The sequence below is a fragment of the Dama dama genome, chromosome 4 (genome assembly GCF_033118175.1).
Source record: "Dama dama isolate Ldn47 chromosome 4, ASM3311817v1, whole genome shotgun sequence".
NCBI lineage: Eukaryota > Metazoa > Chordata > Mammalia > Artiodactyla > Cervidae > Dama > Dama dama.
Genome location: NC_083684.1, coordinates 56,536,900 through 56,564,823, shown reverse-complemented (window position 1 = coordinate 56,564,823; position 27,924 = coordinate 56,536,900). Strand labels below are relative to the sequence as shown.

Here is a 27,924-nt window from a genome sequence, read left to right as displayed (position 1 = left end):
GACTGCTGCTGATTGGTTACGGGGCTCGAGGGTGGCGGTTGGCTGCTCCTCGCACCTCCCCCTTGTGCCGCTACCGCCGCCACTGAGAGGAGCCAGCAGCGACGCCAGAGCCGGGAATCCGGGTGAGTCGGGGCCCTGGGTCTAACATGCTCCTGGCGTCCAGTGAGACTCACGAGGAACTGCCCTTTCGACTTTTTCTCCTCGCACGGGTTCTTCAGAGCTCCAGGCACTCTGTCACATGGGAGTTGTAGTCTGCCATGTACTGTCGACTATGGGCCAGAGACGTAAGAAGACTACCATTCCCAGCAGGAATTGCGACAAGCCGGTCAACAAACGCTCAGGCCACGCCTTCTAAGCCTGCTCATTGGGGAGCCTGTCCCTTAGCCCCGCCTTCTTTCACTTCACTGGCTACTGTCCTTCATAGAGGCTGGGTTCCGGCATAGAGTGCAAGACGACTGGGTACTGTATTCGTCATTCTAAACTAAGACGGGCTACGATTGGTCGACGTTGATGTCCATCACTTGTTGTAGGGCAGGACCCTAGGCTGGTCGGGCGGTCGTAGGCTCAGGTTGGTGTCGGTCCCAGAGGGAGGCCGATCTTGGACTTTGGCCCCTCCCCCTCGCGCTGCCGGGTGGGCACGATTGGCTGTGGCAAGCGTCGCTCGTCATTGAGAGGCGGAGCCGACCAGGCTCTGAGTATCTATTGGCCTAGGACGGCGCCGGTCAGCGGGGTTGTGGCCGCTGATTGGCTGACTGCTCCAGCTGTTGCAGGTCCATTCACCATTTTGTGTGTTGGAGTAAAAAAAAAAGGGAGAATCGAGAGGGAGAGCCGGAGGGGGGGCGGGGAGGGACCGGACCGGACCGAGCCGGGGCCACGGCCCCCCGCCCCGAAACCCCGCTGAGCCCGAGGTGAGGGGCGGGGCCAGGGCTGACACAGGCAGGGGGGTTTTGGGGTGCTGGGGGCCGAGAGGGGACAGGTGGCAGGGACGGGGAAGGGGTACCGGGGAAAAGGGGTGAGTGGGATGGTGGGAAGGTGGGACAGAGTAGAGGAAGTGGTGGGGAGAAGGAGTGACAGAAAAAGGATGACAAGGAGCGGGTGGTGGGCAGAGAATTGGTAACAGGAATGGAGGGGTGACAGGACTAGATCAGGGTGACAGGGAGAGAGAGGGGACAGAGTTGGAGGGGGTGACAAGGAGAGGTGATGGGGAGAGAAGGTGACAGGGCCAGAGATGGCTGACATGAGAGTGACTGGGAGGAGGGGGTGACAGAGAGAGATGAGGGTGACAAGGAGGGAGTGACAGAGGAGGGGGCCTAGGGCCTGCGAAGAGAGAGGTGGAGATAGAGATGGTGACAGGATGGGAAAGAGAGTGGCAGAGACGCTGGTGTCAGGAGGCCTGATGGGAGCAGAGGACATGAGACCCTGAGAAGCCTGGGCCAGCCTGGGCTTCAGGAGTTACTGCTTAGATTCTGAGGGAGGTGAGGGCCCAAGAGGGCCTTGGGTGGGAGTTATCCTGAGAGGGTGGACAGGAAGAGAGTAGGCCCCAGGGGAAGGAAAGAAGCTTGGTTTTTGGTGTGAAGAACCTGGACCAGGCAGTAGGGTCCAGGGGTGCCAGGCAGTGTGGTTGTAGGCCCTGGGTGGGGTATGCAAAGGTTTGTGTTGGGCCCGGTCTCAGTGCCCAGGATGGTGGTCTAGCAGGTCAGTGGAAGAAGGTGGTGGTGGCTGTCCAACTCCTGGGTACTTGGGTGCCTGCCCCAGTGTGAGAAGCCCCGGGCCCCCCAGCCTCTGCCCGAGAGGACCCCAGGATGGGCTCAGAGAAGGGGCGGCCTGGGACTGCAGGCTCCTAAGCAGCAGCAGGCCCCAAGTGGGAGAGCATGAGGTCGGGGTCCCGTGGGAGCCTGAAGGCTGAGTCAGGGGTGCCTCGGATCTTCTTTGGCTTATGGTCCTGGGTCCCCTAACCCTCCTGGGGGCCCCCTTTTTGGCCTCTCAGGTTCTTTTAGTCACTTCAGAGTAAAGTTTTTTCCCTTCTCTTTTCTCAGGGCAGCCTGAAAGGGGCGGGCAGTAATGACTGTTCAGGAAGTGGGTGAGGTTGGCCTGCTGGGCTTGTCCTGCTGTCTTTGACCTTCTCCCACTTACCCCCACCTGGAGTCCGAGGGCATATTTGGGGACCAGGGGGGCCTAGTCGGCTCAGCCACCCTGCCAGAGCCAGCCCAGGCAGGGCGGGGATGCAAGCAGGCCAGAAGGGGGGTGGCTGGGCTTTCGGGTATCACGCTGGGTGCTGTTGGGGGAGGGGCAGGCTCCCATCCAGAGGGACCGTGAAACCCTGGGGTGTAGCCCTGTGTCCCACTGTGTGGTGTGTGTGTGTGTGTGTGTGTGTGTGTGTGTGTGTGTGTGTGCGTGCGTGCACGCTTAACGTTCAGCCCTGTGGTAGCACTGGGTATGAGCTCTTGCCCCAGACGTGCCCCTGCCTGTTCTCCACCAGGATCTGAGGAGATGGTTGTACCTGGCAGGCCTAGCGTGCAGAACAGAGTGGGCAGCTGTCCCTTGGGACTCGCAGCTGCCCACTCCTTCCCACAATGCCCGGCCATGCCAGGCTGCCCAGGGCCGGGGTGGGGGTGGTAGAGAGAGGCTCACATCGCAGCCCAGTCACCTCCCTTTCTGTGACTGTGTGCTTGTACATTTGTGTGTGTGAGTGTGTGTGTTCTCTGGGCAGTGACAGTGCAAGGTAGCGTGCCCTCTGGATCATGTGACAGGTAGCACACTGAAATGGTTAGGAGCACAGACTCGGGGGCCAGATTACCTGGGTCCAGATCTCAGCTCTGCCATTTCCCAGCCGGATGGATGTGGACGAGTGGCTTGATCTCTCTGTGCCCCAATTTCCTCCCGTGTAAATGCGGCTGATGGTAGCATCCACCTCTTAGGGCTGTGGTGAGGATGCAATGGGTTAATAAAGGCAAGTTTAGCCCAGCGCTCGGCAAGTGCTCCATAGGTGTGAACTGTTACTTTTAGTCATGGTTCCCTTGGGGCAGTCAGAGTGTGTGCCTGCACCTACTGTCCTCTGCAGAGAAAGCAGAGTATGTGAGGGTTCCCAAGGAACCAGAGTGTATAGCTCAGGGCATATGGTGCCAGTCTGTGTCTGGGTGCCGGCCAGGGGCCCAAAGGAGTTGAACATAGCCAGGCAGGAGACCTTGAGGATCATGGAGTTGAGGCAGTAGCCCCAGCAAGTGGGAAGTCTTGGGGGACACTGGGTCTGGGGGGGGGGGTTCCTGAGGTTGCTCCCAATGATCCCTGTCTGTCCTCTCATCCGGCAGGTGGACAAAAGATGAAGTCCATGAAAAAGGCATGCACCAGCCTTCCAGGTTCTGGCAGCGGTGGCAAGTCCCCACCAGCCACCAGGGCCAAGGCCCTGAGGCGGCGAGGGGCTGGGGAGGGGGACAAGCCAGAGGAGGAAGACGATGAGGCGCAGCAGCAACAGCCGGGGCCTGAAGAGGCTGAGGAGGGCGAGGAGGAGGAAGCCGAGCGGGGCCTGGGGGCCGAGGGGCTGCCCCCGGAGCTGCACTCCGACGACCCGGCCCCAGGCCCTGCCGAAGAACCCAAGGTGGAGGGGGAGGCGGGCCGCTGGGAGCCTTCACTCAGCCGAAAGACGGCCACGTTCAAGTCACGCGCGCCCAAGAAGAAGTATGTGGAGGAGCACGGCGCCGGCAGTGGCAGCACTGGGGCGGCGGGTGCCCCTGAAGAGCGGGCTCGGACCCCCGAAGAAGGCGGCGCTCTGGGGGTGCCTCCACGGCCACCCACCTCCACGCGCTCCTCCTCCACTGACACAGCCAGCGAGCACTCAGCCGACCTGGAGGATGAGCCAGCTGAAGCCTGTGGTCTGGGCCCCTGGGCCCCCGGCAGCACCAGCGGGGGCTATGACTTGCGGCAGCTGCGGTCCCAGCGAGTCTTGGCTCGGCGTGGGGATGGCCTCTTCCTGCCGGCTGTGGTGCGCCAGGTGCGCCGAAGCCAGGACCTGGGTGTGCAGTTCCACGGGGACCGGGCCCTGACTTTCTATGAGGGGGTGCCTGGCGGGGGTGTGGATGTGGTTCTGGATGCCACGCCCCCGCCGGGGGCGCTGGTGGTGGGCACAGCGGTCTGTACCTGCGTGGAGCCCGGCGTGGCGGCCTACCGGGAGGGTGTGGTGGTGGAGGTGGCCACCAAGCCTGCCGCCTACAAGGTCCGCTTCGGCCCTGGCCCCAGCTCCCAGCTGGGCCCAGCTGCCCTGCCGCAGCCACCTCAGCCACCACACCGGGAGCCCGAGGAGGCGGTGTGGGTGGCCCGCTCCAGCCTCCGCCTGCTGCGGCCCCCCTGGGAGCCCGAAGCCCTGCCAAGGAAGCCCCCAGCGGGCCCTGAGGAGGAGCAGGCTGAGCCCGGGGCCACGCTTCCCCCCTGCCCTGCTGCCCTGGACCCCAAGCAGCCTGAGGACGCCGAGGTCTCCAAGATCAGCTTCGGTGGCAACCTTGGGGCTTGTGAGGAGGGTGAGGAGAAGCACCCGCCCGCCCTGGGCACCCCGGCTCTGCTCCCACTGCCGCCCCAGCTCCTGTCACCACCGCCCAAGTCCCCGGCCTTCGCAGGCCCAGGCCGCCCGGGTGAGCAGCCCTCCCCGTGCCAGGAAGGGAGCCAGGGTGGCAGCCGGAGCAGCAGCGTGGCCTCGCTGGAGAAGGGGGCTCCGCCGGCCGCCCGGGCCCGCACGCCCCTGACGGCGGCCCAGCAGAAGTACAAGAAGGGCGATGTGGTCTGCACGCCCAACGGAATCCGAAAGAAGTTCAACGGCAAGCAGTGGCGACGGCTGTGCTCGAGAGACGGCTGCATGAAGGAGTCCCAGCGGCGGGGCTACTGCTCCCGTCACCTGTCCATGCGAACCAAGGAGATGGAGGGCCTGGCGGATAGCGGTCCGGGTGGGGCTGGGCGGCCGGCGGGTGTGGCGGCCCGTGAGGGCAGCACCGAGTTCGACTGGGGGGACGAGACGTCGCGGGACAGCGAGGCCAGCAGTGTGGCGGCCCGCGGAGACTCCCGTCCACGCCTGGTGGCCCCCGCCGACCTGTCTCGCTTTGAGTTTGACGAGTGTGAAGCGGCGGTGATGCTGGTGTCCCTGGGCAGCTCTCGCTCGGGCACACCCTCCTTCTCCCCCGTGTCTACACAGTCACCCTTCTCGCCAGCCCCGTCGCCCTCGCCCTCACCGCTCTTCGGCTTCCGCCCTGCCAACTTCAGCCCCATCAACGCCTCGCCCGTCATCCAGCGCACTGCTGTCCGCAGCCGCCACCTGAGCGCCAGCACGCCTAAGGCGGGTGTGCTGACACCACCAGACTTGGGCCCCCACCCGCCGCCACCTGCCCCCCGAGAGCGCCATTCCTCTGGCATCCTCCCCACCTTCCAGACCAACCTGACCTTTACTGTGCCCATCAGTCCTGGGCGACGGAAGACAGAGCTGCTGCCCCACCCGGGGGCGTTGGGGGCCCCCGGCGCAGCGGGCGGAGGAGCCGCCCCGGACTTCCCCAAGAGCGACAGCTTAGACTCTGGCGTGGACTCGGTGTCCCACACACCTACACCCTCCACGCCGGCCGGCTTCCGAGCTGTGTCACCCGCCGTGCCCTTCTCCCGCTCCCGCCAGCCCTCACCGTTGCTGCTGTTGCCCCCACCTGCCGGCCTGACCTCGGACCCTGGGCCCTCCGTGCGCCGGGTGCCTGCCGTGCAGCGGGACTCGCCCGTCATCGTCCGCAACCCGGACGTGCCGTTGCCCTCCAAGTTCCCCGGGGAGGTGGGCACTGGCAGTGAGGCCCGGGCCGGGGGACCCGGGCGGGGCTGCCGAGAGACCCCAGTGCCCCCCGGGGTGGCCAGCGGGAAGCCTGGCCTGCCCCCACCTCTGCCGGCCCCCGTACCCATCACTGTGCCTCCAGCTGCGCCGACTGCCGTGGCCCAGCCAATGCCCACCTTTGGCCTGGCCTCCTCACCCTTTCAGCCGGTGGCCTTCCACCCCTCACCCGCTGCCCTGTTGCCTGTCCTGGTGCCCAGCAGCTATACCAGCCATCCTGCCCCCAAAAAGGAAGTCATCATGGGCCGGCCTGGGACAGGTAAGAGGTTCTGCTGGAGGGGCTGGGTGAGGGCTCATTTTGTACTGGGCGACTGGCAAAGTGGCTCTCGAGAGAGGTGAGCTCCCCTCCCCGGGGGGCATTCAAGGGGGAAGGCTGGCCTCCCCTCTGCACAGAAGTTCCCATGGGAATTCCTGTGTCAGGCTGAGCATGTGGACTTTGAAGGCTCAGTGCTGTTTCCAGAGGCCTCCTGGTTGGGGTCCACCAATCAGCAGACTTTTTCTGAGAGTGCAGGCTCAAAGCCAGCCCCACCCCACCCCCCCAGAGCTGATGGGGTAACAGAGATGGTAATCATGATGACAACTCCCATGGCCTGAGGACTGACAGGGGCATCACTGTGATAAGCACTGTGAGTGGGTTATCTCTCCTAACCTCACACCCACCCCTTAACGTAGCACTCACAGCATACTGATCCTTGCTGTGAGTAGGCTCCTATAGAGGAAACTGGGAATTTCTTGATGATCCAGTAGTTGGGAATCCACGCTTCCACTGCAGGGGCCCCCGGTCTGATCTCCGATCAGGGAGCTAAGATCCTGTAAGCTGCTGCATGGTGCAGCCAAAAAAAAAAAAAAGAGGAAACTGAGGTCGGGTTAGTTACTTGCCCAGGGTCACGTGGCTAGTAAATCCTGGAGCCAGCCTTCAAACCCAGGCTGGCTGGCTCGTGACCATTTGGCCACAGTCCTGGGTTACAGATGGAAAGACTGAGGCTCCAGTGGGTGCTTCTGCCAGGTGGTGGCAGGCCCAGGCCTGGAGACCTCATCTTCGCTGCTGTACCTGGTAAATAGCACAGGTGTGGTCAGTGCCCTGGCAGGGAGCCGGGGGCGTGCCGGGCATGCCTCCAGAGGTGAACCTAGTCTGGCTGCCCTCGGGACAGGGCGTGTAAGCCAGGGGTTGGAGGAGAAGTTGGAACCTGCAACCCTGGGACAGAAGAACCTCCTGGGAGGCTCAAGGGAAGGCTCCGAGGTCAGAAAGAGCACAGCTGAGGACAGCTGGTGTGACTAGAGGGCTGAGGCCAGGGGTGGGGGCAAGGCATTTCTGAGATGGGGCTGCAGAGCCATCTGGCTTGGGCCTTGTCAGAGCAACTTTCATGGAGGGTGACAAACCCATCACTCACCCCTTCCCGAGCATCTTTTTCTTATTTACCTATTCATTCACTGTTGACTGACGGCACCCTCTGTGCCTGGCCCTGTGCTGGTTGATGCTAAGGACACAGCCCCGTCCTCACAGGGCTCATGGTTCCTAGAGTAGACAGACCTGTCCCCAACTAGTGGCTGTCCAGTGTGGTTAGGGCTGGGGTGGTCAGGGAGGACTTCTTGGAGAAGGGGCCGTGAATGCATGCTCAGTCGCTTAGTTGTGTCTGACTCTTAGCGACCCCGTGGACTGTAGCCCGCCAGGCTCCTCTCTGTCCATGGGAATCTCCAGGCAAGAATACTGGAGTGGGTAGCCATTCTCTTCTCCAGGGGATCTTCCCAACCCAGGGATCGAACCCCCAGATCTCCTGCATTGCAGGTGGATTCTTAACCGTCTGAGCCATCAGGGAAGCCCTCTAAAGTGAGGCCTGAAGGGTGTGCAGAAGGGAGCCTGGCAAGGCCGGCAGGAGGGCCGTCAGGCAGAGGGAAGAGTTTGTGTAAAGGCCTTGAGGCAAGAGCCAAAGTTTAAAGGAAGTTGAATCTGCAAAGTCAAGGGCTCTAGACGGTGGGTGAGTGTTGGGATGTGTGGCTGCATAGGTGAGCAGCACATCAAAGTCAGATCATAGAAGGTCCTTCTAAGACTTGGGAACTTTATCCTGAGGGCATTAGGGAACTAGTTGTACTATGGGTTGTACTATGTACTAGTAGTTGTACTATGGTACAACTAGGGTTGTACCATATAGGGTGAGTTCCAGCCCCTGAGACCAGGGAAGGAGGTGTACGTGTGGATCTTGGTAGGAGCCGCTGGTGTCTTGGGCTGGAACAAAGACTAGTGTAGGAAGGAGTCCAGGCCTTGCCCTCACTCAGCTCCAGCCCAGACCCAGGGCAGAGGACACAGAGATGGCACTTGCCTGTTATGCTCAAATACTGAGGTGTTTTTTGCTCCACCCCTAACATTTGTTACATTTGTTATTTTGTAGCTGATATGAGCAAAATTCTACAAAGTGGGCACAGCAGGGATTCCTGTCCTTAGGCAGGTGAAGACACTGAAGCAGAAGGACTCTAAAACCATCCCCTTGAGCCTCCCACCCCCCACATGCCTGCAGCCCCCTGACACTGCCCTCATATATAGCCCCGCTGGGTCCTGACCCTCACTGCTACTGCGTGGGGAGGTGACCTGAGGCCCGCCAGGGTGGTCTGGTAGGGTTCCTGCCACCTTTTTCCAGATGAGGAAAGTGAGGCCCTGACGGAAGCATGAGTCCTGATGGAGGTCACCCAGCCAGGGAGGGGCAGGACTGTGTCTTGAATCGGATCTCTCGATCTAGATCACAGGACCCTTCCCACCAGAAGTAAGAGTAATAATAATTTATTGAGTACCACCCATGCATGTGCCTGGCACACTGCTCAGTAAGTGCTCAGGGCACCTTTACTCACTGAATCGTGATCACACCCCAGGAGCTCCGCAGGACCATTAGTTCCACTGGACAGAGGAGGAAACTGCAGTCCTAGAGGCAGAGTGACTTGCCTGTGGTCACCCAGCTAGGAACAGGGAGAGCGAGGATTTGAACCCAGACTGTTTGGCACCAGAGCCCAGGCTCTTGGGCACTCGCAGTAATGATAACAATAACAGTAATAGTAGCCCGCTTTATTGAGCATATACCACATGCCCAGCCTCAGGGATGGGGCTGTCTCATTGAAACTTCCTGACGCTATGAAACAGGGATTACCAGTGACCAGCCCTGTCGTTGGTTGCGGGAGGGGGACTGAGGTTCAGGGAGGGGAGGCCCCTTGCTGGAAGCCACCGGGTCGTCAGAACTTGTCCAGTGCCTGTCCCGGCGGTTCTGAGCCGCGCCTCCCTGACTACACCCATGCTGAGGTATCCAGGCTGCCCTCAGGTTCCCAGCCAGTGGGCCCTTTTGTTCTTCTCTGAGAGGCCTCCTAAAGCCTTGGGAAGTAGGCACCTTGGGGCCTTCTCTGTCTTGAAGCCCAGACAGGGCAGACCGTGCCCAGGGGCACAGTGAAGCTATCACCCTGGCCCCTTTGGACCGCCCATGCCAGGGCCTGACCCTCCGTCAGGGCAGCAGGTGTGAGGGGGTGGCCCAGGGCAGCCTGCCTGCTTCTGCCCCCCGCCAGGCATTTGCTTCCGCTGGGGGACTTGCTGGAGCAGGCGGGCCGGCATTCTCCGCATTCTGTGCATGGCCGGGCCAGCCAGCTGCCATCGCCACCTCCCTCTGACTCTTCCCGCCTGCTCCCCCGGAGAGGAAGCTGCCCCAGGGCCTACAGCCCTGGCCTAGGAGGCCAGATGTCTCAGCCTCGTGCTTGGCATGGCCTGCCTTCCAACTCCCGGCTTCTGCCTCGGTTCCCCGTATTGACAGGCAGTGCCCCTTCTCCTGGGCCTGTCTGCCCATCTGCCTGTTTGAGCCATTGCGTATCTGTCTCTCCCTTGGGTGCCTATGTCTGTCTCTGCCGAGGTCTCTATTTCTGCGCCTGAGTCTCCCTCTCTGGACTTCTTCTCTCTGGCTTTCCCTGAGTCTGGCTCTCAATGGCTTTCCTGGTTTGTACCTCCTTAGATACCAGTCCTTGTTGGAGCTTTCATTCCACCCTCTTTCTATTTTGTCCCCTCTTTCCCACCCCCCGCCCCGATCTGGGATTCTGTCTCTGGTCCAGCCTTGGCCTACCCTCTGGTCCTCCTCCTTCCATTCTTTAGACAGACCTGCTTCCCCTGTCCTAGCCCTCATTCCCACTCTGTGCACATCAGGAACTCTGTTCCTCTAAGTCACTGGAGAGTTGCTAAGCACCAGGTCTCTTGCTCCCTCTTAGGGGAGTGTTGGGGTAATGTCTAGGCCTGAAGGCCCCTTCTTGGTCCTTGACAAATTAAATGTCCGCTACTGTCCTGAAAGCTGCTGAGAGTTGTCGGGAGCTATCCTACAGACCCATCAACACCCAAGCACCTGTTCCCAAGACAGGCAGGAAGGCGGGGGCTTTGGGGGCCAAGCTAGGAGATCCGGCTGTGGGGGAGCAGCAGGAAAGCTGTTCCTCTGCCCACCCACCTGCTCGAGGGCATGACCCGGATCACCTCTACCACCCCCAACCCCATCACCTTTCAGAAGACACTTTGGTGCCAGCTCCATTTAACTGAGTCCCATGAGTAGTCCATCCCAACAGGCAGGATCTCAGAGACCAAGCAGTATCCACGCACTGTGCTTGGGTGTGTTGGGAAAATGAGGCCCCAAGAGGAGCCAGGGGGGTGGCGGGGGGGGGGGGGGGAGAGAAATCCTCCTAACTCGCAGATCCAGACTCTGCCCAACCAGAATTTCTGTTTTGTCTCAAACAATAACCCCTGCCTCTCCCACCAGAAGTCCCTCCTCACCCCTCTCCCTGGCCCAGGCTGGGGTAAAGTGGGTGGGAAAGGCATATGTGGACACAGGCACAGGCAAGGATGAGCAGAGAGACAGGGGAGGGCAGAGGAGAGAGGCAACTCTGGCTGAATGAATGAGGTGATGAGGGAGGTTCAGGTAGGCTTCTCACTGGAGGTGACATTGGAGCTGAAGCAGGAAGAGAGTGGATTTCAGGGTAGTAGAAGAGAAGGGCCATCCAGGCATAGGCAGCCACAGGAGCAAAGGCCAGGAGGGGTGAAAGTGCATGGCCTTGGAGTGGCCAGTTGAGGCTGGAGCCGATACGGGGCCTAGGCTTGGCAGAAGGGTGCCAAGGAAGACAGTTACAGCAGGGCCACGCTTGAGTGTCAGTCCCGTGAAGAGCCTAGAAACGGTTCAGAGCAGAGGAAAAGGGTTGGATCAGGCTGTCAAAGACCCCTGGATAGGAAGGAGACCTAGCCTAGGAAGAAGAGGGTGAATTACAGGAGAGAGGAGCGAATAGGCTCTTTTGAGGTAGCAGGAGTGAGTCTTGGAGATTTCTTGGAAGAGCCCCGAGCGCCAGGCACTGCAAGGGGTCAGGCTGCCTCCTGGTGGCGGCGGGTGGCTGGTGTGGGGGGGTTGTGGGGGGGAGTTGGTTGCCGGCCTGCGCATGCGCAACGCCGCGGTGGTGTGTGTGGCCCGCAGCCCCCGGCGCCCGGGCATTAATGGCTCCATTAGTGGCAGGGAGGGAGGCGCATTAGCGGCGACGACGGCGTCTGGCTCCCATTACCACCGGCGGCAGCGGCTGCACCGCAGGCGGCTGGACCCTAGCCTGTCGCGCCGCCGCCTCCGCCCGCACCCGGTTCCCTGTTCCTGCTCCGCTTGGGGGCCTGGGCCAGGGAACCCCCGTCTCCCCACTTCGGTGGAAAAGCTAATCGTGAAGCCAGGCAAACCGGGACTCAAATCTTGATCATGCCACCTCCTGACTGCAAGATCCTACCCCCTTCTGAGCCTGTTTCATGCGAAGCAGCCAGGGAAAGAGGGTGCATCGGGGGCTTTGTGGATCCAGACCTGCACCCAGTAAGGGCCGCGCCCATTCCCGCGCCCTAGAGGGTAGGCCCGGGGCGGCTGGCCTCGGGTCTTCCCATTGGCTGCTGTCACTCCCGCCGACGCCAATTGGTCGAGACCTTCTTCCCCCCCCGCCCCCGCCCTTGCGCCATTAACCCTTGCGCGGCCGCGTTCTCGGGCTGGGTGGGGGAACCTGCCCCCCCCAGCAGACAGTTCGGGTGCCAGCTGGCCCGCGCCCCGCCGCGGCCCGCGTGGGTGTCAGGCCGGCCGGGCGCCCGCCCGCCCTCCCAGCACAAAGCGGCTTTGTGGGGCCCGCCAAGGGCTGGCTGGGGGCCAGGCGGCGAGTGGAAAATCTCGTGAGCGCGGGGTTGGGGAGGAGAACGCAGGGCGGCGCCCCCTCCTCCGCCCAGGCAGTGGCGCCTCCCTCAGCCCGCGCGGACCAGCCCTTTCAGCCCCGGCGCTTGTACACTCCCCCTCGACTCCCTTTTCTACCCCCAAATCCACATCCCTCCCTCCATCCTATCCCGCCCATCTCCCAATCCCTGGGGAGCCTCCCCCACACCTCTCGCTTGCCTCTCTTTCCCTTCTGGTCCCCCTGCCTACCCCAGCCCCACTCACACTGACTCACCCCGGCGCTATTTTTAGGCCCCCATCCCTCCGAGCAGCACCAGCCCAATCCTGGGCTCGTTCCCCAGGCAACCCTGGCCGTCGCCGACTCCGCCCGGGGTGGGTGGGTGGGTGTGTATGTGGAGAGCGGGTGAGGGGAGCTGGGGACACCGGGGTGGTGAGCCGAGGCGGGGACCCGGGCCTGGAGAGCAGGGTGGGGAGCCGCAGGCGGCAGGGCGCGGTGCCTTTCGGGCTCAGTAAACGGGGGCCCGCGAGTTCAGGGCATGTCTGCCTGTCCCTCAGTCTGTCAGCATCCCTGGCTGTGCGCCCCAAGGCTCTGGGCAGGCCTCAGCCTGTGCCACCCTGGGTGGCAGTTGCTGTCTCTGTCTGGGCTCCCTGTCCCCAGGCTGGGGTGGGGTGGGGCCCTGGGGATTGTTTGGGGCCGAACCTTTTGTGGAGTTGGTTATGGGGTAGTGCAGGGGTGAGCTGCACTGTAGTTCTGCCTAGTACCTGCTCTGCGTGAAGGGTGGTGGAGCACTCCCTCTTAGATGGGGCTGAGGCCCTGGTTTGGGGAACCTCCTCAGCATTTTCCAACCAGGGAGGCCCCAATTAGAGTTGGGGATGGCTGAAGACATGGAACTGCTCCCTCTTCTCTACTCCTAATCACCCCCACCCAGGGTTCCTCCATTCCAAACAATGGAAACTAAGTATAGGGCTGGCCCAGTGCCCAGGGCAGGGGGGCCCTTCCCGCCCGGATTCCGGCCCCTCCCTGCTAGGCTGGGCCCCCACTTGGCTGTCCCCTACCCTGTAAGGGGCCTCTTCCCATCCCTCCTCTGTGGGCACTGCCTTCTACCAGATGTGCAACCCTCCCAGATGTCTGGGGCCCTCTTTCCCTCCTGTGCCAGGCTTAGCTCCTTTTCTCACGCAGCAGAAGTGGGGGTACTGGGGGCAGGGTTCCTCTGAGCTCAGTCCCTGAGCTGCATTGCAGTGGGGAAGGGGTTAACTTGCCAGGAGGTGACTCACCGGTGGGGAGAGGAGGGGGCAGCCATGGGGAGATAGAGCAGGCCACATTGATTTCAGTCTTGATTTCTGCTTCACATTGCAGTCCCTGGGGCAGTGAGGTAATGGAGGGTCTGAGTCTGGGGCTGCATAGGGAGGAGGGGGTGGTCACCTAATAGTCCCTCAGTTGATCTCTCCAGGCTCACAGCCAAGAGTCTGGCCCTGCAGTCGCTGGAGGTCAGAGGGCTACAGACCTTCCCTTTCCCTCTGGGCTCAGGTTACCTGGTTTTTGCCCCTTCTCCATGCCTTCATCTCTGTAGGTGCAGAAGGCTGGGAAAAGTGTTTGTGCCTGTCACTGACCCTACCTGTGTAGGAGCTCAGTCTTGGTCCATCTGAGCCTGTGCAGTCTTGACCTGCTCAGCTGTGACCCCAGGCCTCTGCCTTCACAGGATGTGACCTCAGGGCCCCTCTTGCGTGATCCAGGGCCACTGCCTCTCTGCCTGGTGGGCCCCAGACCTTGTCTGTGACTCTTTGTGTGCCCTCTGACTTTTCTATAGTTCATCAGTCTCTCTGAATCTTTGAACATATTCCCACACCTTTGGGTTGGGAGTTTCTGCCTATGTCCACCCTGAGGGTGAGTTTTCATAAGCGGAAAGAGCACTTGAGTTGGAGTGCTGGGCTGTTATGTCCCAGCTGCATGATTTTGCACCGTTTATTCAGTTTCTCTGAGCCTCACTTTCTCATCTGAACAATGGGCATAATAAAGTGTACTTTCCTAGTGGTTGTGAGGATTCAACGCACAGGGTCATAGATACAAACTCCCCAAACGAAGCAGCCCCAGTGTTAGTGTCCCTTCTTCCTTCTTCTGAAAAAAGTGACTCCCAATAGAGTGGTGGCCTCCTGCCTTACACTGTGAGGTGGAGGGTCCCAGGTGGCTGCTAAGTGTCAGGTGGGGTTGCTCAATGATGGTGAACAGCCATGGCACTTTGTATACCTGATGAGCCAGGGTACTGAAGTAGTGCTCACTGGGGTAAGTTTATATAGTGTGTGGGGTCAGTATGATGGCACTTGTGAGAGTTACCTGTTGGGAGTGCCAGGAAGGCCACGAATGTTGGTTGTGTTAGAGGGACATAGGGTGTGTGCAGTGGACAAACAGTGGCTGTGATGAGGTGTAGGAGATGATTCTGTCTGTTTAATATATCGTGTGTTTGTATGATGATGCACAGGGATGTGTGAGGAGGATATGCTTTGATGAAGCATGTATGACAGGGCATGTATGAAATGGGTGATGTGAAGAGGATGGGTGAGAACGAGTGTGTGTGACTGTGGGCGGGGCGTGATGGATGGTTAGTGTGGGAGGTAGTACATTTATGTGAGGAAGTGTTCTAGGTGTGTGACTTCGTGTGAGAGTGTAAGAGGGAGGGTCCATGTGACCCTGGGTGTGGATAAGGTAATGGGTGTGGTAGGAAAGTCTGTCTAGGAGTGTGTGTCTGTGTGTGTGAGTTTGTGGCTGCTGTTGTGAGTTGGTGAGGGCTCTGGGGTGGCTGGCCCAACCCTACACGCAGTTCGTCTGCCCTGTGGGGCCGGGCGCGCCCCAGGTGGGCGTGAGGGAAGTGGGCCGAGCCGCGCGTGAGCGTGTTCCTCGCGCGGACTGGACACACACTAGTACCACCCACAGCCCCGGGCCTCTGCAGCACGGCGCCCCGAACCGCCCCCCTGGCTCGGTGCCTTTACTGCAGTGCGCCCTCCCTGCCGCCCTCCTCCCGCGGTCCCGCCCCGGGCCGGCTTGGGTCCAACCGGAGCCCGCCCCGCCCTGCCCTTATTTGCATATGACTGACGTTCCCCCGGGGCGGCCAATGGGGGCGGGCGCGGCGGGGCCTGACCCGCGCGCGGCGGCGGCAGCCAATGGATTTGCGCGCGGTGGGCCGGGCTTGCGCGGAAGGCCGCGGGGGAAGCGGGGAAGGGGCGGGGGGAGGTACGGCGGGGGGAGGGGAGCGCGTAGTAGTGGCGGGGCGGGGAGGCGGCGGTGGTTCGGCGCGGGGCTCGCTCGGAGCGCACGGACGCACGCACGCTCGTCCGTCTGCCCGCCCGGGGCCGGAGGCCGACCCCGCGCTGAGCCGCGGGCCCCAGGCCCGGAAAGGCGGGGCGCGGTGCCGGCAGCCGGGGCGCGCGGGGCCAGAGCCGTTACCCGCCGGAGCTGCGAGGGAGGGAGGGAGCGAGCCAGCGAACGGGGAAGGGAGGGGGCCGCCCCCGCGCACGCGCGCCGCGCCCCGCCCCACCTGCCCCGCCCGCCCGGCTCCGCGCGGGAGGAGGGAGAAGGAGGGGGCGGCGCCGATGGCCCCCGTGCCGCGCGCCCCGTGACGGCCCCCGCGCGCGCCGGGGGGCGGGGCGGGGCCGGCGCGCTCTGACCTCCCCCCGCCCCCCGGGCGGCGGGAGGCAGGCGGCGTTGTGCGCAGGCGCGCCCGGCAGGGACCCCCCCGCGTGGGGCGGCCGGAGGGGGGCGGCGTGCGGGGGGGGGGGGGCATGTGGCAACGGCCTCCAGCTCCCCCCGGGCCCGAGCGGCGGCGGCCGAGGAGCCGGCGGCGGGCGGAACGGCGGCGGCCGCTGAGGAGGCGCGAGCCCCGGCCGGGCCCCCCCGCGCCGGACCATGTACTCAGCCCACAGGCCCTTGGTGCCCGCGTCCGGCGCGGCCTCCCGTGGCCTCGGCATGTTCGGTCAGTAGCGCCTGGGCCCTGGGACTGCAGGGGTCAAGATGTCGGGGTGCTGAGTGCAGAGTAATGGTGATGGGGTTACAGTAAGAGAACGGTGGCGGCAGAGTAGAGGGGAAAGTTACAGAGCTCGGCTGGGCCAAGTGGTTAGTGACGGCAGGTGGGAGTGTAGCAGAGTGATAAGAGTGCAGAGTGGGGCGTAGCTGGGGACAGCTGTGGGGTTTAGGTGCGGGATGGAACAGGTATGTTGTCATAGGAGGTGAAGGGTGCAGAGTACCTGGTTCCGGAGCATGGGTTAGAGTCGTAGCAGCGTGAGACCTGGTCCCAGGTGTGAAATAGTGGGGAGGCGCTGGGGGCTGTGATTGAGAAGGACAGGTCTTGGGACTGTGAGTGAGGCACTGTCTGCTCAAGAGTAGTGTGTTTGTGGTGTGCTCTTAAGGGGAGAGAGAGGGCGAGACCCAGGAACCTGGAGGGTAGTGTGCTGGGGAGGAGTTCAGGAGGGACAGGACCAGAGGACGGTCCTCCCATTGTCTGCTGGGCCCCTTCTTTCTCACCCAGCAGAAGATCAGGAGGCAAGATCTTTCTGAAGAGAGGGACCTGTCCAGGTCTCTAAAGGCTTTTGTGGGTTTGAGGGCCCAGCAGGCTTGTGGGGCTCCAGTGCCCCAGTGGTAGGGATGGGATTTTCATAGTATCTAGAGTCCTCTCCAGTGTTGGCTTCTTTGTCCCTCTCCTGTTGCCTTGATGTCTACTTCTTGATTTGGCAGCATCTCACAGAAGCAGGTCTTGAGGCCAGTGCCTCCCACAGGGGCTCCACCAGGCCAGCCTTCCGAAGGCATTGCTGAGGGGCGGGGTCAGATGAGGTCAAATTGATCTAGATCAGGGGGAGCCTGGAGTGATGGGGACCGGGGCTAGGGCGTTTTCCTCCTGTCTTCATGGTCTTCCCCTAGCAGGGGCCTTTTCTGTGGGTTCCACTTCCCCCAGGGAGCTGGCAGTGAGAAGGAGACCCACTCCCAGCCTGGGCCAGCCCCAGGAGTCCAGCCAGGGGTGGGCCGCAGCCTCAGGCTGGCTCTCTTACCACCCAGCTCCTGGAACAGAAGGTTGGCCCCTGGTGCGGGAGGTACCTTCCTGTGCATATTCTCAAGGAAACACCTGGCGCTGTTGCCTTGCCTGGACAGGGTCTCGTAACAATTCTCTTGTCTGCTCTATTGTCCTTGCCTTTTCTTCTGAGGAGCTTACCACACCCTCCCATCTTTCTGGGCAAGAGGGCTGGCCACTATACTGGAGGGAAGTGCAGGAGTGTCAAGTGAGGGAAGGCAGAGAGGCCCCTTCACAATTAGTAGACTTCTCTCTGAGGAGAAAAGAGAAGGATGCTGGAGCCACCAGTGCCCAGCCCGGGAAGGGCAGGTCTGGGTCCCTGCGGTCTGTGGTAGGGGGAGGGAGGCAAGGAGAAAGGCCTGAGATCCCGTGCCCTGTGGGTAGTGGGGAGAGGAGGGAAGGAGAAGAGTGGGAGTGGAGGTTGGGCCATCTGCCTCAAGAAAAGAGAAAGGGAATGTGAGGCCAAGGTGAGGGGCTCTGTCAGATGAGGCGTGGTGATGGGAATGGGGCACGCCTGGGGGAGGGTCTCCAGCCCCGCCAAGGTCTTCCAAGAGTGAGATGGCAAGCAGTCATGGCCTGGTTTGCGACAGGAGCCAGTCGTTCCTCTGGCCTGGTCCCTGGTGGCAAGGCTGGTGGAGGTGGAGGTGGGGGAAGGCGTGGGGTGTGAGGACTCCTTCCCTGCTTCTGTTTTTGTTCTTATAAATCTAAAAATCTGTCATCGAGGAGTTCTTCCTGAGTGATGTCGCACGCCTGAGCCCAGGGCGCTCTGGGATGGGGGAAGAGGGTGTAAAGAAGAGGGGGCGGCGCCTTGTCCAGGGTGGAAGAGAGCGTGTGTTGGGGTGGGGGGCCCCAGCCCGGCTCTCCTGCCGCCCCGCTCAGCTGACTCCCTCCCACAGTGTGGACAAATGTGGAGCCTCGCTCTGTGGCCGTGTTCCCCTGGCACTCCTTAGTCCCCTTCCTGGCCCCCAGCCAGCCTGACCCCTCTGTCCAGCCAAGTGAGGCCCAGCAACCTGCCAGCCACCCCGTGGCCTCCAACCAGAGCAAAGGTGAGGGGCGGGGGGCCGTGGGGAGGCCCGGGGATGGGGTCGGGATGGCCCCAGAGCCCTCTGACCTGCCTGCTGCTCTGCCCCCAGAACCTGCTGAGTCGGCGGCCATTGCTCACGAGCAGCCATCGGGCGGGACAGGGAATGCTGACCCGGGGCGGCCCCCTGGAGCCACATGCCCTGAGAGCCCAGGGCCCGGACCCCCCCACACTTTGGGGGTGGTGGAACCTGGGAAAGGCCCCCCTCCCACCACGGAGGAGGAGGCCCCTGGACCGCCAGGAGAGCCGCGGCTGGACAGCGAGACAGAGAGTGACCACGACGATGCGTGTGTACCCTGATGCCTGGGACCAGGGAGGAGGGGGCGTGGCCGGAGACTCAGCTCTCCCTGTCCCTGCTGCTCTGTCTCCATCACATCTCATTCCCCACAGCTTCCTCTCCATCATGTCTCCTGAGATCCAGTTGCCCCTGCCGCCTGGGAAACGCCGGACCCAGTCCCTCAGCGCCCTGCCCAAGGAACGAGACTCGTCTTCAGAGAAGGATGGACGCAGCCCCAACAAGGTGCCTCATCTCCACCCATCCCTAGCTCACCCCGAGGACACCCAACCCATCCCCCGGGTTCTAACAATCCCACGCGGGCCGCTGTCTTCTGCAGCGGGAGAAGGACCATATCCGGCGGCCCATGAATGCCTTCATGATCTTCAGCAAGCGGCACCGGGCCCTGGTCCACCAGCGCCACCCCAACCAGGACAACCGGACTGTCAGTAAGATCCTGGGCGAGTGGTGGTATGCCCTGGGGCCCAAGGAGAAGCAGAAGTACCACGACCTGGCCTTCCAGGTAACGCCGCTACCTCTCGGCTCCTCAGCTTCCTCCGGTCGGGCGGATGAGTGAAGGGTCTCCCTGCCCTTTCCTGCTAGGTGAAAGAGGCTCACTTTAAGGCCCACCCAGATTGGAAGTGGTGCAACAAGGACCGGAAGAAGTCCAGCTCAGAGGCCAAGCCCACGAGCCTGGGGCTGGCAGGAGGGCACAAGGAGCCGAGGGAGCGGAGCATGTCGGAGACAGGCACTGCCGCTGCCCCCGGAGGTCAGTGAGCCCCTCTGCCCGCTTCCCTCCAGTGGGCCACCAGCCTCCCCTTTGCTTGCTCAGCCCGCTTTCCCAGCAGCTCCTCTCGGCTTCATTTCTTTTGAGCACCTCACCGCAAAGGCCCTGACACTGAGCTGTGGTGAAGAAGTCAGGGAGGTCCAGGAAGGTCACACATCCGAACAGGAGCCTCATCATCAAGTGCCATTTACTGAGCATTTACTACGTGACAGGCACTTCTTAGAGCATAACGTCTAGCATTCAAAACCAAAGCCCATTTTCTAGATGAGGAAACTGAGGCTCAGAGAAGCAGAATCAGTTCCTTGAAGTCACAAAATACTAGGAAGTGGCCGAGTCTGAATTTAAACCGCAGCTTGTTGACTCTCGAGGCCGCAGTCGGAAGGTCCTTATCGGCTACTGCTGCTGACTGACGGTGTCTATAGAGTGCACCACCCTGAGGGGCTTTTCTGGAGATCCCGTGGGTTCTGGCCCACAGCCCTGCGAGGGATGTTCCTTTTGCTCTGAGACAAGGGAACAGAGGCTCAGACAGTCCAGTGGCTGTTGGTTAAGCAGTGCCGCACATACCTGTCTCCAGGCTTTTCTCCCCTCAGAAAGGCAGCCTCCCAGGGAGCAGTGGGCTCACTCCTCGAAACCCCAGAGGACAGGAAGTTGTGGGAAATGCTGGGCTGGTGGGTGGTGTCTGTCTTCTGCCTGGTGGCCCAAGAAATCCAACCTGCTTCCACCCAGTATCTAGAAGTGTCTGGACATTTTGGCCAGCCTAGGCGCCGGTAGCAGCCTTCCTGACTGTAACCTTGTCTCTCCCGCCCTACAGTGTCTTCAGAGCTCCTGTCTGTCACGGCCCAGACACTCTTGAGCTCAGATACCAAGACTCCAGGGAGCGGCTCCTGTGGGGCAGAGCGTCTGCACGCTGTCGGGGGACCTGGCTCGGCCCGGCCCCGCGCCTTCTCCCACAGTGGGGTCCATAGCCTGGATGGTGGAGAGGTAGACAGCCAGGCGTTGCAGGAACTGACTCAGGTCTGGAGGGCAGGCCGCAGGGGTAGGGGCGACGGGCAGGGAGGGAGGTGACTGCCCTGGCTGAATTCTCCCTGCACTTGCCCTGCAGATGGTGTCTGGCCCCACATCCTACGCTGGTCCAAAGCCCTCCACCCAGTATGGGGCTCCAGGCCCCTTTGCGGCGCCCGGGGAGGGAGGCACCCTGGCAGCCAGTGGACGGCCCCCACTGCTCCCCACCCGGGCTTCCCGCTCCCAGCGTGCAGCCAGTGAGGACATGACCAGTGATGAGGAACGCATGGTCATCTGTGAGGAGGAGGGGGACGATGATGTCATTGGTAAGCTGTCTCAGGACCCAGAGTCCTAGCCGGGGAGCAGCAGGCTCAGGTTGGGAAAGTTAGGTGAAGATTTGGCCCAGGTCCTTCGGCCCCTTTTTCTTCCCTTCCCCGTTTGTTTGTGATCCTGGGCCTGTTCAGTACAGGCCCTACCGAGGTAGTCCAGCCCTGCCCTCGAGAAGCCCCAGGTCAGGGACTTCCCTGGTGGTCCAGTGGTTAAGACTCCGTGCTCCTAATGCAGGGGGTCCAGGTTTGATCCCTGGTTGGGGAACTAGATCTCAGGTGTTGTGACTAAGACCCAGTGCAGCCAAATGAATAAATGTTTAAAAAAAAAACAAAAAGAAGAAGCTGCAGGCCAGACAGGAATCCTGAGGACACCAGCATGGCTGGGCCATTGGGGCGTAGGGTCAGGCGCCATTTCCCGTTGCTCTCAGGGTCTGGCGGCAGGCAGGTGGGCACACCTGGGCTGAGGAACAGCATTCCTGGACAGCACTTAGCCAGCACGGGGCAGAGCTGAGGCCAGAGCCAGGCTCCAGACTCTCTGTTCTGGGCAGCCCTGCGCCCAGCCCTTTGCCAACAGTGTTGCATCTGCTCCCTCAGCTGACGATGGCTTCGGCACCACTGACATCGACCTCAAGTGCAAGGAGCGGGTGACTGACAGCGAGAGTGGAGACAGCTCCGGGGAGGACCCGGAGGGCAGCAAGGTGAGTGCTTGGGACTTGCTGTTGTCTGGCCCACGTGTCCTGGGAGGGGGACTGTTCCTTTGCCTTGTGTCAAGAGAGGCGGAGATGAAGGCTCAGAGAAGGCGCGCTATTTGCCCCATGTTCGTCTCAGCCTGGATGAGTGGAGGCCTTCAACTGGCCTGGCTGCCAGGCAGGACGCGGAATCGGGGATGGCAGGGTGGCAGGCTCCCCTGACATGCTTGTGTCTCCCTTTTCTTTCCACTCAGGGCTTCGGCCAGAAGGTGTTCTCACCTGTGATCCGTTCCTCCTTTACTCACTGCCGTCCGTCGCTGGACCCTGAGCCTCCAGGGCCCCCAGATCCACCTGCAGGCTTCGGCAAAGGCTACGGGCCCACCTCCTCCGCGTCCTCGCCTGCTGCCTCCTCCTCCTCAGCCACCACCTCCTTCCCATTGGGCTCAGGGACCTTCAAGGCCCAGGAGTCAGGTCAGGGCAGCACCACAGGCCCCCTCCGTCCCCCACCCGCTGGAACTGGGGGCTCAACAACACCTTCTAAGGCCACCCGGTTTCTCCCCACGGATCCTGCCACCTTCCGTCGCAAGAGACCTGAAAGCGTGGGCGGCCTGGAGCCACCGGGCCCCTCAGTCATCGCGGCGCCTCCCAGTGGGGGAGGAGGCGTCCTGCAGACACTGGTCCTGCCCTCAAACAAGGAGGAGCGGGAGGGCAGCGGCGCGCGTGTGCCCTCAGCCCCGGCGCCCTCGCTGGCCTACGGGGCCCCGGCAACCCCCCTGTCCCGCCCGGCCGCCACCATGGTCACCAACGTGGTGCGGCCCGTCAGCAGCACTCCTGTGCCCATTGCCTCCAAGCCTTTCCCTGCTCCCGGCCGGGCCGAAGCGTCTCCTGGTGACACAGCTGGTGCCAGGACTGAGCCGGTCACTGGGTCCCGGGCACCGGGGGGCTCCCCACTGGGCGTCAGCTTAGTGTATTCGGACAAGAAGTCAGGAGTGGCCACCTCCACAGCCCCACACCTGGTGGCTGGGCCCCTCCTGGGCACTGTGGGGAAGGCGCCAGCCACCGTCACCAACTTGCTGGTGGGCACCCCAGGCTACGGGGCCCCAGCGCCACCTGCTGTCCAGTTTATTGCCCAGGGGGGCCCTGGCAGTGGGGCAGCTGCGGGCTCGGGGGCCGGTGCTGGGAGTGGCCCCAATGGGCCAATGCCCCTGGGCATCCTGCAGCCGGGTCCCCTGGGCAAGGCTGGGGGCATCACCCAGGTGCAGTACATTCTGCCCACGCTGCCCCAGCAACTGCAAGTGGCACCAGCCCCTGGGACCAAGGCAGCGGCGCCCAGCGGCCCTGCCCCCACCACCAGCATCCGTTTCACCCTCCCGCCGGGCACCTCCACCAACGGCAAAGTCCTGGCTGCCACCGCACCCACTCCTGGCATCCCCATCTTGCAGTCCGTGCCCTCTGCCCCGCCCCCCAAAGGTGAGGCCCGGGCGGGCAGCGCGAGGAGCGGGCCCGGCTGCCTCGGTTGCCTCTGCTCCCGTGTGACCACCTGCCCTCGCGTCTCTCACCTCGCAGCCCAGTCCGTGTCTCCTGTGCAGGCCCCGCCCCCAGGTGGCTCAGCCCAGCTGCTGCCCGGGAAGGTACTCGTGCCCTTGGCCACCCCCAGCATGTCCGTGCGGGGAGGAGGGGCCGGCCAGCCGCTGCCGCTGGTGAGCCCGCCCTTCTCAGTACCTGTGCAGAACGGCGCTCAGCCACCCAGCAAGGTGAGCGCACCTCGGTGCGGCCCTACCTGCCCCTTGCTCCTCCCTTCTGGGTGTCGGTCTCTGTGTCCTGTGGTTTCTGTGCCTGCCTATCGTTCAGTCTCTTCCTTTTCTTCCCTTTGGTGTCTCGGCTTCTGTCTCACTGCCTGGCTTGACGTCCCTGAGCATCTTGATTCTGCCCTCATCGTTCGCCTCTTGTCCCTTTTCTGTGTTTCCAGCCTCTTGCTGTCTTCTTTCCCTTGGTTTCACCCTCCCCAGCCCCAGCCTAATGTCTCCCTTCTGAGTCTCTGCTGAGATCCAGCCTCCAAGGTCTCAGGCCTCCCCTGCCTCGCTCTGGGGCCCCAGCTCAGCCCCACCCGTGGTTCCCTTGCCCGCAGATCATCCAGCTGACTCCGGTGCCTGTGAGCACACCCAGCGGCCTGGTGCCGCCCCTCAGCCCGGCCCCGCTCCCCGGCCCCGCCTCGCAGCCTCAGAAGGTCCTGCTGCCCTCCTCCACGCGGTATGGCAGTTGAGCCCGCACCTGGGAGTCAGCGCAGGGGAGGGTTTTGGGGGAGCCAGCTCTCCTCACACCTTCCCCTTTCCTCTCCCTGTGGCAGGATCACCTACGTGCAGTCAGCAGGTGGGCACGCGCTGCCCCTGGGCACCAGTCCTGCTTCCAGTCAGCCTGGAACAGTCACCTCGTATGGACCCACGAGCTCCGTCGCCCTTGGCTTCACTTCGCTGGGGCCCAGCGGCCCCGCCTTCGTGCAGCCCCTGCTTTCAGGTGAGGGGTGGGCCTGGCTGGCAGCTGGGGACCACGGGTGGGGCTGAGGCAGCCCAGGCCCTCACTTGGTCCCCTGCCTCTGCCGTTTCTCTCTCTACAGGCCAAGCCCCACTGCTGGCTCCTGGCCAGGTGGGCGTGTCGCCCGTGCCCAGCCCCCAGCTGCCTCCCACCTGCGCAGCCGCCAGTGGTCCCGTCATCACAGCGTTTTACCCCGGCAGCCCCGTACCCACCTCCTCAGCACCCCTGGCCCAGCCATCCCAGGCCCCCCCAGGCCTGGTCTACACTGTGGCCACCAGCACCACCCCACCTGCTGCCCCCATCCTGCCCAAGGGCCCACCGGCACCCACTGCTGCCACCCCAGCCCCTGCCAGCCCTTTCCCTAGCGCCACAGGTGGGTGTCAGGCCAGGTGAGGGCGGGCTGAGTGGGTGGACCCAGGGCATGGGTTCCTGTCAAGCCTGGCTCAGCAAATATTCTCTCTACCCGCAGGCTCCATGACATACAGTTTAGTGGCCCCCAAGGCCCAGCGGCCCACCCCTAAGGCCCCCCAGAAAGTGAAGGCGGCCATCGCCAGCATTCCCGTGGGCTCCTTCGAGGCTGGTGCCCCTGGGAGGCCAGGCCCTGCACCCCGGCAACCCTTGGAGCCTGGCCCAGCCCGTGAGCCCCCAGCGTCCGAGTCAGAGCTTGAGGGGCGGCCAGCAACACCAGCCCCTCCACTGCCCCCCGAGACCTGGACTCCCACAGCCCGGAGCAGTCCCCCGCTGCCCCCACCTGCTGAGGAGCAGACCAGCACCAAGGGCCCGGAGACCATGGTGAGTGCCCAGCAGGCCTGGGGGTGAGGAGCACTGCTTGGCTCTGCTCCTGTCCCCTGTCCCCTCTTCTGTCCCACTCCTCTTCCCTCTTCCTGTCTGATCCGCACCCTTGTGGGCTCTCCTCGGGCTTGTCTGTCTGCACGGCTGGGTCCTGCCCACAGTTCTGTATCTCAGCGGTCAGTATCCATCTCTGTGATCCCTCTGTTTCTGGGTCTTGCCCTGGTGAGTCTGACCCCAGTGTTCTCCATCTCCTTCCTCACCCACCCCCCTAGGCCAGCAAATTCCCCAGCTCGTCTTCAGACTGGCGTGTACCCGGGCTGGGCCTGGAGAGCCGAGGGGAGCCCCCCACCCCTCCCAGCCCGGCCCTGGCTCCAGCCCCAGCTCCTGGTAGCAGCAGCGGCAGCAGTGAGGGCGGCAGTGGGAGGGCGGCCGGGGACACCCCTGAGCGTAAGGAGGCGGCTAGTGCCGGCAAGAAGGTGAAGGTGCGGCCCCCGCCCCTGAAGAAGACCTTTGACTCTGTGGACAAGTGAGCATGGGCTGGGGGACCGGGCGGAGTGTGCGGGTTGCTGGGAGAGGGGGCAGCTGCAGGCGGGGGCAGAGGAAGTGACCCTGCCTGCTCTCCAGCAGGGTCCTGTCAGAGGTGGACTTCGAGGAGCGCTTTGCCGAGCTGCCTGAGTTCCGGCCTGAGGAGGTGCTGCCCTCGCCCACTTTGCAGTCTCTGGCCACCTCGCCCCGGGCCATCCTGGGCTCCTACCGCAAGAAGAGGAAGAATTCCACTGGTAGGCAAGCGCCAGATGCCCGGGGGAGGTGGAGGACAGACGGGGGCCATGGCCACTGAGCCTGCTTCCGTCTGAACAGATCTGGACTCGGCCCCCGAGGACCCCACCTCGCCCAAGCGCAAGATGAGGAGGCGCTCCAGCTGCAGCTCGGAGCCCAACACCCCCAAGAGTGCCAAGTGCGAGGGCGACATCTTCACCTTTGAACGCACAGGTGCTGGCGTGGTGGCAGGCAGAGCTGTGGGGGACCCAGGGCCTCCAAGAGGGGTGGGGTCTCAGGAACAGGGTTAAAGGTGGGAGAGTGGGCCCGGTGTCGCTGAGAGGAAGGACAGCAGGCCAAGGGTGGGTTCTGGAGGTGTTGTGTTTTGTTGGCTGTGCTGGGTCTCCATTGCCGCGCGGCCTTTGTCTGGTTGTGGCAGGCGGGGTCTGCTGTCTAGTTGAGGTGCTCGAGCTTCTCACTGCGGTGGCGGCTTCGCTTCTGGCAGAGGACAGACTCTAGGATGCAACGGCTTCAGTAGTTGTGGCTTGAGGGCTTAGTTGCTCCACACGGGGCATGTGGGATCTTCCCCGATCAGGGTTCGAACCCATGTCCCCTGCGTTGGCAGGTGGATTCTTTACTGCTGAGCCACCAGGGATGCCTGGTTCTGGAGTCTCGCAGGCCCCTAAATTGCCATATGACCTTGGGCAGGTTCCCTCTCTGAACCCCAGTGTGAAACAGGATTCAGTGAGGGCCGAGTAGACCCTTGCATGGTGGCGGGAGGCTTGACCGGGCTCCCTGCGCTGCTCACAGGCACAGAAGCTGAGGACGTGCTCGGGGAGCTGGAGTACGAGAAGGTGCCCTACTCGTCGCTGCGGCGCACCCTGGACCAGCGCCGGGCCCTGGTCATGCAGCTCTTCCAGGACCACGGCTTCTTCCCGTCAGGTGAGCGCAGCTGGCAGTCTCGGGGCGGGGGACTTGGAGGGGGCCTACCTACTCATCTCACCCTGCCCTTCTTCCCCTCCCCGCCTGCCCCTGCTGCCCACAGCCCAGGCCACAGCAGCCTTCCAGGCCCGCTACGCGGACATCTTCCCCTCCAAGGTCTGTCTGCAGCTGAAGATCCGTGAGGTGCGCCAGAAGATCATGCAGGCGGCCACTCCCTCAGAACAGCCCCCAGGAGCCGAGGCCCCCCTCCCTGGACCGCCCCCCACTGGCACTGCTGCTGCTCCTGTCCCCACTCCCAGCCCCGCGGGGGGCCCTGACCCCACCTCACCTGGCTCGGACTCTGGCACAGCCCCGGCTGCCCCGCCACTGCCTCCACCCCCAGAGCCGGGGCCTGGACAGCCTGGCTGGGAGGGGCCCCCCCAACCCTCACCACCCCCCTCTGGTCCCTCCACAGCTGCCACAGGCAGGTGAGGGGCTCCTGAGAAGACCCCAGACCCACAGTACCCCCTCAGGACATGGACAGTATGTTAGGTGGCAGGAATGGGGGGGCAGGATGGTTGCCTCCTCCCCAGTAAAGCCATTTCGTCCTTTCCAGTTGGGGGCGAAATGAGGCCTGCTCCCTTGTCTACCCCCTCCCCCCACAGCTCCCTCCCTGTGATAGGGGGGCGACTGAGGGGAAGTGGGGCACAGTCTCTCTCCACCGAGCCCCTGTACATAACCTGGAGTGTGTTACCTTCAGACCTTTTCACTTGTACTTTATGCAAAATGGCTCGTGTGAGGGCTGCCAGCTGGAGGGTAGTATGGGCCTCGGGCCACAGGGAGGTGCCTGTGGAGTAGGGGGAGTTCATGTACCCCTTTTTTCCCCAGAGGGGCTGGACTCAGGTTAGCTTGGGGGTGGGGGCTCCTGCACTTTGCCACAGGCATGGGGAGGGTTCTCTCCCCACCCCCTCTGCCCTCCCAACTTGGGTTGTACTTTCTAAGAAGGTGATTCCCCCACCCTTGTCCCCATCCCCAGAACAAAACATGTTGATCATGTGCAATATTTCTTACTGTGCTGAGAAGACGCAATGATGAGATTAAAGCTGTTTAACACACCTGTGTGGCTGCCAGCTCTCAAGGGAGAAGGGATGTGGGTCATACCAGTCTGGCCCCCAGATGGCCATGCGGTTACAGGCTTTGCCCCTAACCCCTAACCACTGTGAGGAGCGGGATGCCATCCCAGGACCATCCCCTACATCAGCGGGACCTGGTGGGCAGAGTCATGCCTACTCAGCCGTTCCGCAGGCATAGTTGGGGAAGGCGTGTGACGTGGTGCTGTGAGAAGGGCAGTTCACCCTTAATGTTCCAGTTGAACTCAAGGTCTGAACCAGGGCAGGCACTGGGTGGGGAGGCCAGTCGGACCAAAGCACCGCCCTGTCCCCAGTGACCCCTGCTGCCCCTGTGTGGCCCAAGCCAGCACTGCAGCCGAGGCAGAGGAATCCTCTCCTGGTTTCCGACTCTATCACACAGCCTTGGACAGTGCTTCTCTGGGGAGATAAATACCCATACACTGGGTAGAGGGCTGACTGCCAGGGGTGGGAAGGTCAGAAAGCTTTCACAGAAGTCACAGGTAAGCTCAGACAGATTGGAGTGCAGCAGTGGGTGGGCTTTGATTGCTGG

General features: G+C 62.7%; 1 protein-coding gene across 5 annotated transcripts; it reads left to right on the top strand.

Annotated features, from left to right (window-relative positions):
• Positions 1-27,359, top strand: CIC (capicua transcriptional repressor). 5 transcript variants are annotated; one of them, XM_061139415.1, is made up of 21 exons: positions 1-122; positions 3,309-6,104; positions 17,978-18,127; positions 18,215-18,449; positions 18,553-18,682; positions 18,777-18,959; positions 19,040-19,205; positions 20,035-20,237; positions 20,326-20,551; positions 21,149-21,252; positions 21,498-22,713; positions 22,810-22,997; positions 23,372-23,493; positions 23,591-23,757; positions 23,858-24,148; positions 24,245-24,567; positions 24,840-25,093; positions 25,195-25,346; positions 25,426-25,557; positions 26,134-26,265; positions 26,369-27,359. In XM_061139415.1, exons 2-21 carry the CDS (start codon positions 3,320-3,322, stop codon positions 26,734-26,736), a joined length of 7,527 nt encoding a protein of 2,508 aa, XP_060995398.1. In that variant the 5' UTR covers positions 1-122; positions 3,309-3,319; the 3' UTR covers positions 26,737-27,359. The 5 variants fall into 5 exon arrangements, with proteins under 5 accessions (XP_060995398.1, XP_060995396.1, XP_060995397.1 ...); XM_061139413.1 differs by having other exon boundaries at positions 25,192-25,346; XM_061139414.1 differs by lacking the exon at positions 1-122 and adding an exon at positions 778-908 and having other exon boundaries at positions 25,192-25,346.
• Positions 27,360-27,924: the final 565 nt, after the last annotated feature.

Bases quoted from the DNA above. Each gene is read 5' to 3' on its own strand.
- CIC (XM_061139413.1), top strand. From the start codon at position 3,320: ATGAAGTCCATGAAAAAGGCATGCACCAGCCTTCCAGGTTCTGGCAGC. The intron at 6,105-17,977 runs GTAAGAGGTTCT...TCCCTCCCACAG, and splicing joins CATGGGCCGGCCTGGGACAG to TGTGGACAAATGTGGAGCCT. The intron at 18,960-19,039 runs GTAACGCCGCTA...CTTTCCTGCTAG, and splicing joins ACCACGACCTGGCCTTCCAG to GTGAAAGAGGCTCACTTTAA.